The sequence below is a fragment of the Urocitellus parryii genome, chromosome 14, assembly GCF_045843805.1.
Source record: "Urocitellus parryii isolate mUroPar1 chromosome 14, mUroPar1.hap1, whole genome shotgun sequence".
NCBI lineage: Eukaryota > Metazoa > Chordata > Mammalia > Rodentia > Sciuridae > Urocitellus > Urocitellus parryii.
In genome coordinates, this window is record NC_135544.1 from 57,914,826 (window position 1) to 57,927,581 (window position 12,756).

General features: G+C 49.4%; 1 protein-coding gene across 1 annotated transcript; it reads right to left on the reverse strand.

Annotated features, from left to right (window-relative positions):
- Positions 1-401: 401 nt before the first annotated feature.
- Pnoc (prepronociceptin) lies at positions 402-8,521 on the reverse strand. Its single transcript, XM_026398898.2, has 2 exons — positions 8,396-8,521; positions 402-806 (listed from the first exon to the last, which is right to left on the reverse strand). Exons 1-2 carry the CDS (start codon positions 8,519-8,521, stop codon positions 402-404), a joined length of 531 nt encoding a protein of 176 aa, XP_026254683.2.
- Between the last annotated feature and the right edge of the window lie 4,235 nt (positions 8,522-12,756).

Here is a 12,756-nt window from a genome sequence, read left to right on the forward strand (position 1 = left end):
CCCCATAGTAACTAAGCTCCTGGAGAGCTATAGAGGAATTAGTTATCTTAACATACTACTATTATCCCCATGGTAACCAATCTCCAAATGGGAGTGGTCAGCCTCAAGCAGCAATCTTAGGAAAATCTTTGCTCCCCAGGAAAAGGGTGGGCAGGAGGCAGGGAGGTGAATTTCCCTCTCAAGTCTCAAGTCTCCCAGGAGCTGGAGTCTTGGAGTGTGTATGTGTGTGAGTGTGTGTGTGTGTGTGTGTGTGTGTGTGTGTGTGTGTGTGGTGCTTCTGGGCCTGGGGGAAGGCTAAGACATTTGGGTGTGTGGGGTCTCTTCTTGCCCCCAGCTCATCGGTGCCCAACTCACTCATGGGTTGCAGTGGCCAGTGCAGCTGGGAGGGGCTCCCCTTCCGGCTACACATTACCATTCTGGTGCAGGGTGCGCCGACGCTGGCTGGACTGCATGCTCAGGACCAGGTACTGCCTCATGAACTCACTGAACCGCTTCTGGTTGGCTAGCTTCCGGGCCGACTTCCGGGCCCCGGTGAAGCCCCCAAACCTCTTCTGCAGCTGCTTCTGTTCTGCCTCGCCAGCCTCGTCCACGCCAGGCTCTGTCTCTTTCTGTGCTTGGAACAGGCTCCGGACACGGGGCATCCGCTTCAGGTGCTGCATCTCCGAGGCTCTTGGCTGGTAAAGAGCAGCGGTCACGTGCTCTGGGTCAGCAGGGCTGAGCTGCCAGGGGCCCCTGGCCATGATCTTGGTGCATGGAGTCCAGAGAGGGCTGGGGAAGATCTTCTCTTCACACTCGAAAATGCACACCTGCAAAAATGGGGGAGGAGGGGATGAAGGGAAAAAGAAACAGGAACCTCTGTGAGTTCAAGGTGAGGGAGGAGCTGAGTCCCTGGGTCATCTGTGTCCGCACCGATGCAAACGCTTCTGAAGCATCATTTCTCAAGAACTATGCAGTAGTGTATGTAAAGTGTTTTTTTTTTTTTTTTTTAGGTTCATAGAATTTCAGAATTGCAAAGAAACACAGCACCATTTGGCCCAGTTCCATCATTTTACCAACAAAGAAATCAGGGATCAGAGGTGAGGCTGACTCACTCCAGGTTAATAGTAAGTTAACACAGAATAAAGGCACCCCAAACTACGCCCTGCTATATCCTTAGTCAGGTTTTCAGAGCCAAGCACAGCTGGGTGAGCATCAGATAAAAGAAGAACTTTAAAAAAAAGAGTATTTTTTTTTTTTTAGTTGTAGATGGACACAGTACCTTTATTTTATTTTGTTTTATCTTTATGTGGCTCGGACCTAGTGCCTCACACGTGCTAGGCAAGCGCTCTACCACTGAGTCACAACCCCAGCCCCAGAAAAAAGAACTTTATTTCCTTCTCTCATCAGGCTTGGGGAAGATCAGATTGGCTAAGGAAATTGGGGATGTGAAAGTAAGTAGTTAAATCTGCTCGTGTGTTTTAAGGTCACGGTGTAGCCATCAGCCCTGGGGCTGTTGATTTTCCATGCTCTACAGTAGCCACCTCTAGCTGTACATCATCTGTGGCAGGTGAGTGTCCAGGGCCTTTGGTATGGGGCAGGTGGGCATGAGTGGAAGGTGGGGAAGGGATGCCATCATCAGATAGGAGCCAGGCAGACCCTCCAGCCACCGTCTGCTGGTGTTCTGCCTCCCCAAGCATCAGGGCCTCTGGTGGAGGCCACTAGCCTGACCATGACTCCTGTCTAGGCTTCCTGCCTGGCCCTGACCTTCCTGTCTCTGGCTGGGTCTCCTAGAAGTCTCTGGCTCCAACTTTTCTTCCTTCTTGGTGTTTTGGCTTCACCCCTAAATCTCCTCCTCATGTTTCTGGCCTTAGAGAAAACCCCCTTCAGCCCATGTTTGACAGGGTGAGCAAGCAGGCAGCTGGGCAGCCCTCAGCTGACTCTTATGGAGCTTGGGCCTGGCTCCCTGGGCACCTTCAGGGGCAGAGGTTGCTAACTCCCCACCCGGATCCATCTCCCTTCTCCATTACTAACAGAACACTGTTTTCTTCCTGAAGGCAACAGGTAAGTTTTGAATCTTCCCTACAGAATGAGGAGACCAGCAGCAAGAATGGAAATGATCAGATGCAGCCTCCAGTAAAGCAGGGCTGACTGAGCTGGGAAGAACTTCCCCTTCTCCTCCGTCCTCCCCTTCCTCCAGCTTCAGGTTTGCAATGTGGACATCTTGGCTGGTTCTCAGCTGTCCATCTTGAAAGCATGGGGTGCTGTGGAGGGTGGAGTCATAGGCATGGGAAGCCATAGGCAGGCAGAGCAGAAAGACGCAGGAGCTGGAGCTGTCCTGTTAGCCCTGGAATCCCTTCCGTATGAGGAACCAACTCTCTGTCTTATTTAGGCCACTGCTACTTTAGGTCTTTGGTACTAGCAGGTGAATTCAATTTCTAACTGATCTTTTCCCCACCTGAGTCTGCCCTTCTGCGTGGTTTCTCTGTCTCTCCCTGGATGGTTCCTTATTCCCCAGTTGACAGACATGTAAACCCTGGGCATATCTTCACCTCTCTCGTCCCACCTCCGTCTGCTTAGTAACTCAGGTCGGCTTCTCCTCTCCATTCCCTCTGAGGGCACAGTGGCTCCTTAGCTAAGCACTCTATCTCTAGCTTTACCTCCCGAGTCCATTTTAGGTCCCTGGAGAATACTCTTCCTGAGAAATAACTCTAATCACAACTCGTTCACAACTGTCTGATATTTTGTAAATGAAATACTCCAGACTCCTGATCAGTCCCTCTAGCACCTGGCCCAGCGCACACCTTGCTTCCAATTCCTCCCATGCACATGCCCCCAGGTACATAGGACTGCTCCTACTGCCTTTAGTCACTGTTTATTCTCTGATGGAATGATTTCCTTCCATCCATCCCTGGGGACCCAGCCACAATCCAGTGCTGCCCCTATATGATACCTTCTTCTAGGTACTGTACCTGGAAGAATTGCTCATTCCTTCCTCCGTGTTCCCATCAAAAATTCTTAATTCTTAATTTTAATGCTTAATATAAATAATTGCAATATCTCCTAAGGCCGAGTATAACAAGCGAGGGGCCACATCTCGCTTATATTGAAGTGCCTTGTAGGAGTCTTCACCTTCTATTAAATAGTAGACATTCTAGCACCTGGAGACATTTTGGTCGTCATTATGTGTGTGTGTGTGTGTGTGTGTGTGTGTGTGTGTGTGTGTGTGTGTGTGTGTCTGCTAGCGCCACCTAGAGGCCAAGCATGAGTAAAACTCCTTCAATGCAGAGAATGGTTCCTGTTACCGTTTGGATGTGAGGTGTCCCCCAAAAGCTTCCATGTAAGACAATGCAAGAAGGTTTAAAGGAAATATGACTGGGTTGTGGGAGTCTTAACCCAATCTGTGAGTTACTCCTCTGATAGGGATTAACTGAATGGTAACTGAAGGCAGGTACGGTGTGGCTAGAGGAGGTGGCCTTGGGGGCGTGGCTTTGGAGTCCATATTTTATATCTGGAGAGTGGAGTCTCTTCCCGCGCTGCTTTCTGATCATCATGTGAGCTGCTTCCCTCTGCCACACTTCCTCCATGATGTTCAGCCTCACCTTGAGCCCTGAGGAATGGAGCTGGCTATCTACAGACTGAGACCTCTGAAACCGGGAGCCCCCAGATAAACTTTTCCTCCTGTACGGTTGTTCTGGTCAGGTCTTTTAGTCACAACAGTGAAGAAACTCACTAAAACAGTTCCCCACAAGTGGACCTCAATGGTGAATTTGAAAAATCCCTGCTCTACTATATCCATGGGAAATCAGGGACGTGTGGATAGCATCACAAAAGTGTGATGGGCATGCTTGGCCTGTTCCTCTCAGAGTAGGACCCCAAATGCTTATTGAATTGTGCTGCTCCTTCTGTGAACAGACACAGGTGGGAGAGATAAGTCTAGATATGACTAGATCTGCTGTGAGCTCCTGGATTTGTAAGCCCAGATGGCAATTAGATTTGGTGTCAATCAGAGAAAATGAAATTTTATGATCAAACCAGATGCCACAGTCCATATGCAGACTGGACACTGTTAGGTAAATTAGATGCTAACCAAATCATCCCAATTCTTGATTTAGGAGAAGGTTTGGGGCCTAATAGGAGGGATCCAAATTCACAACAGCATTTGTAGCACCAGATGGGCATACGAGCTGAATGCCTAACCCTGTGGTCTGGGGGCCTCACCAGCCGCTTTCCAGAGATGGGTTAATGGCCTATTAAGTGAGCTGGATGCATTTTCGAAGCCCGTGCTGATGACATTGCTATATTAAGCCAAAGTTTGCATGAGCATCTGGAGTCCCAGATTGGTGCCAAATTGATCTGCAAAGCGAGCTTGTGAGGAGACAGAGCAAAGGGCCATTTGGATGTCTGGATCAGAGATGAGGGTACAGGTTGGGAGTGTAGTTCAGTGGTAGAGCACTTGCCTAACATGTGTGAGAAACAGACACAGGAGCTCTCTGGAAGGAAAAGAAGAAGGTCACAGAGACAGTCTAGCTCCTGCCATGAGCTAGACTTCAACCACTTCTGTCCAAGAGATGTTTGGTAGCTACTTGCTCTAGGAGGCTTTGCTAGAATATTCCAGGGATAACACTGGTAGGGCAGCAGAGGCACAGCCAACAAGAAGACCACACAAAGAACAAATCATCTCCTAAGGATGTTCATCTCATGAAGAGAGGTCCACCAGAAAGTGGTTTGTTTTGCAGTAGGGTTTTAAGAAGTTTTAAATATATTTCCCCAGACTGTGTCTCGGGGGGAGGGGTTAGTTGCATTATTCTTCATTTCTAAAACAACTCAATGAATCTACTTTTTTTTTTTCTTCATGAATTGACGTGATTAGGTAAAAGGCCAAGACATTGCAATGGGTTTGGGTGTGTGAGTCATTTACCAACCAAAATTATAGTCTAATAAAAAAGCCAGCCATTCTTGGACCAACTACCAGGAATAGAAATAGAAAAATTTCTGATGAAGCCAAAAGTCCAAAGGATCCTGGGAAGAGCTCAGAATTATATAATCTGATGGAGAGACCGTGAGGTGACCCTGGCTGAAATGAGTTCCCCCATCATTCAGAGTGGACACACTCAAAGGTTGCCAGGTTTGGGAATGAGATGTGCTGTCCTGTGTTCTTGGCATTTCATTAAACTTAAGAATAGATTAAAAGTGGACACAAACTAGAAACGAAAACAAGTGGGCAGCCAGGTTGGTGGGGCAGGGGCGGGGGGCACAGACACTCTGAGCATCTGCCCTTGCTTGTGAGATGTCTGTTGTTTCATTTTCTGACTAGTTTCAAAGAAGTAAAGTTATGAGTGATTCTAGACCCTGAAGATCTGAGATGCAATGAAGAGATGGAAACAGGCTCCATATTCTTCATTGTCTCTTAAGTCAGAACTCCACACTGGATGTGCCCACCAGGACTAAGTGTCCTAGAATCTGTTTCCAGGGGACATTTTACACAGCAGCCTCTGTGCCACCCACCAGGCCATGTGCTGGGAAACTCAGATCTGTTGGCACACAGAGCTCACACCTGGGGGTCAGAGCTAGACCTGCAGGTGCCAGTAACAACCGGAACCCACTGGGTTGGGGTTGGCAGCCAAGCACAGCTGGTGAGCATCACCCAGAAAGAAGAACTTTATTTCCTTCTCTCATCAGGCTTGGGGAAGATCAGATTGGCTAAGGAAACTGGGGATGTGAAAGTAAGTGGTTAAATCTGCTCGTGTGTTTTAAGGTCACGGTGTAGCCATCAGCCCTGGGGCTGTTGATTTTCCATGCTCTACAGTAGCCATCTCTAGCTGTCCATCATCTGTGGCAGGTGAGTGTCCAGGGCCTTTGGTATGGGGCAGGTGGGCATGAGTGGAAGGTGGGGAAGGGATGCCATCATCGGATAGGAGCCAGGCAGACCTCCAGCCACCGTCTGCTGCTGTTCTGCCTCCCCAAGCAACAGGGCCTCTGGTGGAGGCCACCAGCCTGGTCATGACACCTGTCTAGGCTTCCTGCCTGGTCCTGACCTTCCTGTCTCTGGCTGGGTCTCCTAGAAGTCTCTGGCTCCAACTTTTCTTCCTTCTTGGTGTTTTGGCTTCACCCCTAAATCTCCTCCTCATGTTTCTGGCCTTAGTCAGAGGAAAACCCACCTCGAGGCTGAGTCAGCACAGTGTTCTCCTCTGAGGTGAGACAATCAGGGCTCTGAGGTGTGAGCAGGCTTTATCAAAAGGGGAGGGGGGAGATGGCAGGGAAGGGAAGGCAGGATGTCCCAGGAGCTGTGGAAAGTGACCGGTAATGGTCATGTGGGGCTGAGCCTGGAGAGAGGCGGTCAGGTGACCTGGACCTTTGGGAGTTACCTGCAGCCTGGGGGGACCAGGAGGTGGGGACTGAGGTGGGACCCTAGAGGGAGGGAGGAGCCGGGAAGCGGCCATCCCGGCAATTCCTTGTGATTATCAAGTGGAGAGAGGAAGAGAAGGCAGGCTAGGAAGTGGGATAAGGAGAGTCAGAGCAGGGAGGAGGCTGGTGAAGGAGGCCCGAGAACCTAGAGAGGACGGCCTTCTTGAGTGAGAGACAGTGGGCGGAGCCGGACCCTGCGCAGGGTCCGTCTCTGGGGAAAACCTGACGGATGAGAAGGAGGAATGAGGGTGAGTCCCCTGGGCTGCTCTGTGGCTCTTACTGGTCAGAAACAGCCTTGGCCTGGGGCCGGAGGAGCTGGAGCTGAGAGCAGGCCCATGATAGTCCAGCATGGCCCTGGCTCCACGCTTGCACATTTGCCCCAGGAACAGTCGCTGCTTTTGATTGTTTTGAAAGGCTGAGGGGTTTGGCAGCTTGAAAGACGCTTTAATTGACTTCAAAGGAAGCGGTAATTGAATTATGCTGGTGTTAACAGGAGAGGAATAACTCTCTAGACAGAAGTCAGAGGAGGTGAGAAATTAGTTTAATGGATAATAGCTTAACCTTGGATTTGCACCACAAGTTGGAAATCTAAAATCTATCAGAACATTTCAGATCATTGAATGGTCACTGTAGAATGGTCTGCAGGGTCAACAATGGAGGGCATGTTCACTAGGCAGGGAAGGGTTAAACAAGCTGTGCTACATTCACAGAAAGAAATAACTTCATGACATGGGAGCACTATCCTGGTGGACTCTAGTAAATGGGGGAAAGATGCAATTCTTTCTCTGCTGGGATTAATGGTGATTTAGATTTTATTTTTTAATAATGCTTTTCTAAATTTGCCAAATTCTCTGAAATAAGAAGGCATCATTACACTCATACATTGCTGGTGGGACTGCAAATTGGTGCAACCACTCTGGAAAGCAGTATGGAGATTCCTCAGAAAACTTGGAATGGAACCACCTTTTGACCCAGTTATCCCACCCCTCACTATATGCAAAGGACTTAAAATCAGCAGACTACAGTGACATGGCCACATCAATGTTTATAGCAGCTCAATTCACAATAGCTGAGCTATGAAACCAACCTAGGTGTCCTTCAACAGATGAATGGGTAAAGAAAATGTGGTACATACACACAATGGAATATTACTAAGTCATAAAGAAGAATGAAATGATGATATTTGTCAATAAATGGATGGAACTGGAGACTATCATGCTAAGTGAAATAAGCCAGTCCCAAAAAGACCAAAGGCCAAATGTTCTCTCTGATATGTGGGTAAGTCACAATGAGCAGCACTGGGGGGTGAGGGAGAGTAGAAGTTCACTGGATTAGACAGAGGGGAATGAAGGGAAGGGTGGGGGGATGGGAATGGGAAAGACAGTAGAATGAATTGGACATAAATTTCCCACGTTCATGAATACACAACTGTGTAACTCCACATCATGTACAACCACAAAAATGGGAACTTATACTCCATATTTGTATGATGTGTTGGAATGCAGTCTACTGCTATGTAGAACTAAAAAGAACAAATAAAACAACTTAAAGAAATGCATTACTTTAATATTGGGAACAGTAGGGCAGTATGAGCAGGGGTGTGAGTGTGTGTGGTGCTGGGGATGGACCCCAGGGCCTCGCACAGGCTCAGCAAGTGCTCCACCACTGACTACACCCACAACCTGTTTTACTTTTTGAGACAGGGTCTTGCTAAGTCGCCCAGGCTGACCTCCAGCTGGTAATCCTCCTGCCTTGGCCTCCGGAGCAGCTGTGATTGCAGGTGTGTGCTGTGGCACCCATCAATCAGCAGGTCTTTATTTGAAGGTGCTAAGGTAGAAAGGTCATGGGGTTCCTGGCTGGAAAGTGTCCACATCTGTTTCCTCCTGGTGACATGACACTGGGCAAGTTCTGTTCTCTGGGAGAGGCTTGAGATTCTCACCCAGGGTCTGCTTTCCAGTGGACAGAAGGAGATGGAGGGGGAGAAGGTGGCTTCTCCACCTCCTGGACCTACCTCCAGGTTGAAGCCGTCCAGAGCTGGGCGGAGCTTCTCCCGGCAGGTGAGACAGTCCCTCGGACAACTGCTGAACACGCTGGAGAGGAGGCTGAGCAGCAGGAGGTCACAAAGCATGATTTTCATGGTGCAGATGCAGGAAGCCAGATGCTAAAACACATGAAGGGGTGGCGATTAGTACAGCCATTGGGGAGGCCAGCTGGCCGGGGCGCGGCTTCCTAACCCAGGGGATGCAGGAAAGTCACCCCCAGGGGGAATAGTGCCGGGGTCTGAGATTCATCTTCTAGGAGGGGGCAGATGTCAGGGGGTGCCCGTGTCTGGTCCTGTCATCCAGGACTAATGTCCCTGCACAGGCTGGGGTCTGGGTTCCTGAGGAGAGTGCCCCAAGATTCCTGCCACTCCATTCAGGGAGCCGCTGTGGGGTGGTAGGGACAGTTTTCCAGGGAGCTAAAGGCATTGCTTTGCAGCTGTCCAGCAGGTGACTTTAATCAAGCCTCAGTGTCCACTGCTGTGGGAGGGGAACAGTGCCACCTGACTTGTCACAGGGCTGTTAGGACGATGAAGTGAGATCGGTAGGGAGGTTTTATAAAGTCCTCTGCAAGGGCGAGGAAAATCTGACATTTATTAACGACTCAGGGATTTCCCGTCATCCTCCCCAGCTCTTCCTGGGATGGCCCAAATGCTCATGCCCCTGAAATCTCTTCTAGGGAGCTTCCTGGGTTTCCTTGTCTGTTGCTCCTGCCAAAGGTGAGCCCATGTTATGGTCTCTCCAAGATTCATATGTTGAAAACCCAACCCCCAAGGATTACCTTGGGTGTAATGGTAGAGAAGGTGGGGTCTTGGGATGTGGGTGGGTCATGTGTGTGTGGGGGGGCTCTAGTGAATGGGATTAGTGCACTTATGGAAGAGAACCAGGAGAGCTCGGTAGCCCCATACACCATGAGAGGACAGGCAAGAGGGTACCATCTGTGACCTAGGGAACAGGTCCTCCCTAGATAATGAACCTGCTTCTAGAACTACGAGAAATGCATTTCTGTTGTTGATAAGGCATTTTGTCATAGCAGCCAGAAAAGACCAAGAGAGTGGGTGGGCCTCTTGACCATGGGGCCATGGTGGTCACCTTGTCATTCCACACCAGGCACAGGGCCTGGTATATGGCATTAGTTTTGGAAAATAAACAAAGAAACTATTGTAAGACAGTAGCTCCAATGATTAGTTAGATGGGGATCTACACTCTTCCTGCAGAGTGGCCTGCGGATGTGTGGAGTTTCTCCTGTTCCTCTTTACATGTTTTTCCTTGGCTCAAACTTGTTGAATCAGAAAGCTACTTCCTTGGACTACACTATTTTGGGTCCCCACTGAACCACCTTTATTTGGAAGATTAAATGGAAAGGGGAATGAGGGAACTTTCTGGAAATATAAACATTCTCGAGGTCACAAGGGTGTAATACATTTGTCAAACCATCACATTGAATATTTAGATTCTGTGCATTTTATTTCAAGTAACTTTTCCTTTAAAAAAGAGTTCATTGTCAGAAATAATTGCTTTTGTTGCTTTTTCATTGGTCTATCTGAAGAAAATGTATACGGTTGGTCCTCCTATTCAAATGTATCTGCAGACCAGCAGGGATCTTGTTGGAAATGCAGACTCTCTGTCCCCACCTCTTGGCCAGGGAACCAGAATCTGTGTTTTCAGGAAGATTCCCAGGTGGTGCATATGCAGGACAAAGTCTGAGAGGGGTGGGTATGAAAAGGATGTGAACTGGACAGAGGGGGGACCTGCAGATGACCCAGTGGCCATGCTGGGAAATCACCTGGCGCATCATGGAAGCATTTCAGACCAAGAGGACGGAGACTGTCAGGATGTTCGGTAAATGCTTGTTAAGCCAATGAGTTGGCATTTGACTTGGGTTTTGAAAAAGAGTCTGCCAGGAGGGCATCCAGGAGACCCAGGAAACAGCAATTCCAAAGGAGCTGGGAGTCAGGATCACAGCCCCAGGTGGATGGTAAGCAGATGTGGGCACTGGGTCACTCCCACGCTCCTGAGGCAGGTCCCTGTAGAATGGGGTGGGGTCCAGGTGGAATAGGTCTTGCTTGCCCTACGAGAGGCGCACTTTCTCCTTCAGGTGATGGGCTGTCTCGGGCCAGCAACAACGAATACAAACATCTATACCCAGGAATGCATCTCAAATTCAATTTTTCCCTCTCTATCCCAAGGGTGGGTGCCTTAGTTGAGATTTATTGCCTTATTTTCGTAATAACCTTCTAATTAGTCCATCTAAGATCTGGCCCCTCTCCAAGCTATCTCCAAATTCGATGATGTCACTTCATACTTAATTCTATAATGCCCGTGGCCTCCAGGAGGAATTACAAGGACTTGGCTGAGTACTGGCTCCAATTGACAGGCTCACTGCCTGTCAATCACCCTTGTATCGAGTCTCATCCCAGAGGGTACAGTTCCAACTACACCAGGCTCGTGTTGTCTTTGTCCCTTGGCACTGGCCGATCTGATCCCTTTGCCTAGAATACACTTCTCCGTCTCGTGCCTCGTACACTCTCTGTCTGGGACACCATCTCCGGCCCCTGGTTTGAACTCTGTCGGTCTCTTCTGCTGCTCTGGCCTCTCAGAGCGGCCCCTCACAGCAGAGCGAGCCACCACACAGGCTCCTCATCTGTCACACAGGCCCGCCAGACCCATGCCAGAGTTGGATGCGCACTGATTGTCTCACCTGCTCATTCTAATGACTCTGGGCTCTCATCCTGGTCCTGTGTCTTGCTAGCTCTGCTTAGCCTCTCAGTTCCTCATCTGTAAAACGGATAATTCTGGTTCCTACCTTATATGACCAGTAGTGGGTTCGTGTTTGTTAGCAGTTAATATAGCACCTGGCATACACAAGCCCTTTTCAGAAGAGAGAGCCGCACGAAGTTCTCCAGGATATCACCATGTCTCTCAGCACTTGGCAGCCTCTGATGTAACCTTGGACTTATTCATCCATTTCCCTGTTGGACTGGCTCCCTGGAAGGCAGAACTCCTGTCCTGGGATCCTCTGTATTTCCGGCGCAGCACTTGGGATGTGCTCCCTAGTGAGAGTGGCAGATCTTGGGAGCCTTCTTCCTTCTCTTCAGCAAATGGAGAGTGAGGAATGTCTGGGAGCAGCTGCCTCATCAGGGATCCAAGGTGCTCCTAGCACAGGGCTACTTGAGGACTTGGATTACCCACAAAGTATGAGAAAAATGTCTAGTTGGAGCAAGAAGAGGTGGGAACAAGTTTTGTTGCAGAGCAAGGCAAGAGGCCATCCTAAGCTGGAAGACCAGTGCACCGCTGGGAGAAGAGGTCACAAAGGGCCAACTAGGCAGGCCTGGGACAGAGTTCTGTGCTAGGTCTGCGCGGGAGACCTGCTCTTCTTCTGAGATGGAAATGCGTCTCAAGTTCCAAATGGCCACTGTACGAAAATACAGTCCTAGAACACCAGCCAGTCTTAAATCGAGACTGCTGGAGACTTCCTTTGGTTTACTTTGAGAAGTGCCTTTGCATTTCTTTCTTTCTTTTTTAAATTTCTTTTTAGTTGTAGATGGACACAATGTCTTTATATTTCTTTATTTTTGGGTGGTGCTGAGGATCAAACCCAGGGCCTCCTGCATGCGAGGCAAGTGCTCTACACTGAGCCCCAGCCCCAGCCCCAGGCATTACTTATTCCGATCTTTCTAGTCCTAAGACCAGTTTGCAGGATTTGTCTAGAAGGGAGCGGCTGTGCCGGCTGCAGCCACATGATGGCAGTGGCAGTATGTCACAGAAGAAAGGGAAGCGAGGAGGGAAGGGCTGGGCGGCCTTTCCTTCCCATCAGGAGATTGCGATGCATAATGTGGGCCTAAACTGAGCTGATAAGCGGTGACAGATGTTAATGAAACGCTTTCCTGCTGAGGGTTTTCATGAAACCTCATTAACAGAGGCGACTTGCGTGTTCAGGAAGTGCTGGGTGGCTCGGCTGATATTTGTTATCTCAAATTCTGGGTAAATGGGATTTAGGGGTGAGGAGAAGAGAGGGGACAGGTCCTGAGACTATCAGCACGTACTCATTTGATAGCCTGGCTGCGTGTAAAACATGAGGCCCCTTCAGTTGGCCGTTGGCCTCTCTCCTGGGCTTTGGCCAGGAGCCCCGTGCTGGTCAGTGACACATTCTCCTCCAGTCCCCAATCTCCTCTCTGCTCCACACTCACTCTGAACACGTGCCCCCCCCCCCCATTATTTAGAAACCACCCACTCGGTATTATCCATTCTCTGCAATTCAAAGAATCCACAAAGTGGGCAGGACAGCACTGTCCCAAGGCCCAGGTGGGTTTGCAGTCTCTAAATGGGGACA

Coding starts and splice junctions, on each gene's coding strand:
- Pnoc (XM_026398898.2), bottom strand. CDS start 8,521: ATGAAAATCATGCTTTGTGACCTCCTGCTGCTCAGCCTCCTCTCCAGC. Junction 807..8,395: donor TGGACGGCTTCAACCTGGAG/GTAGGTCCAGGA, acceptor CCATTTTTGCAG/GTGTGCATTTTCGAGTGTGA.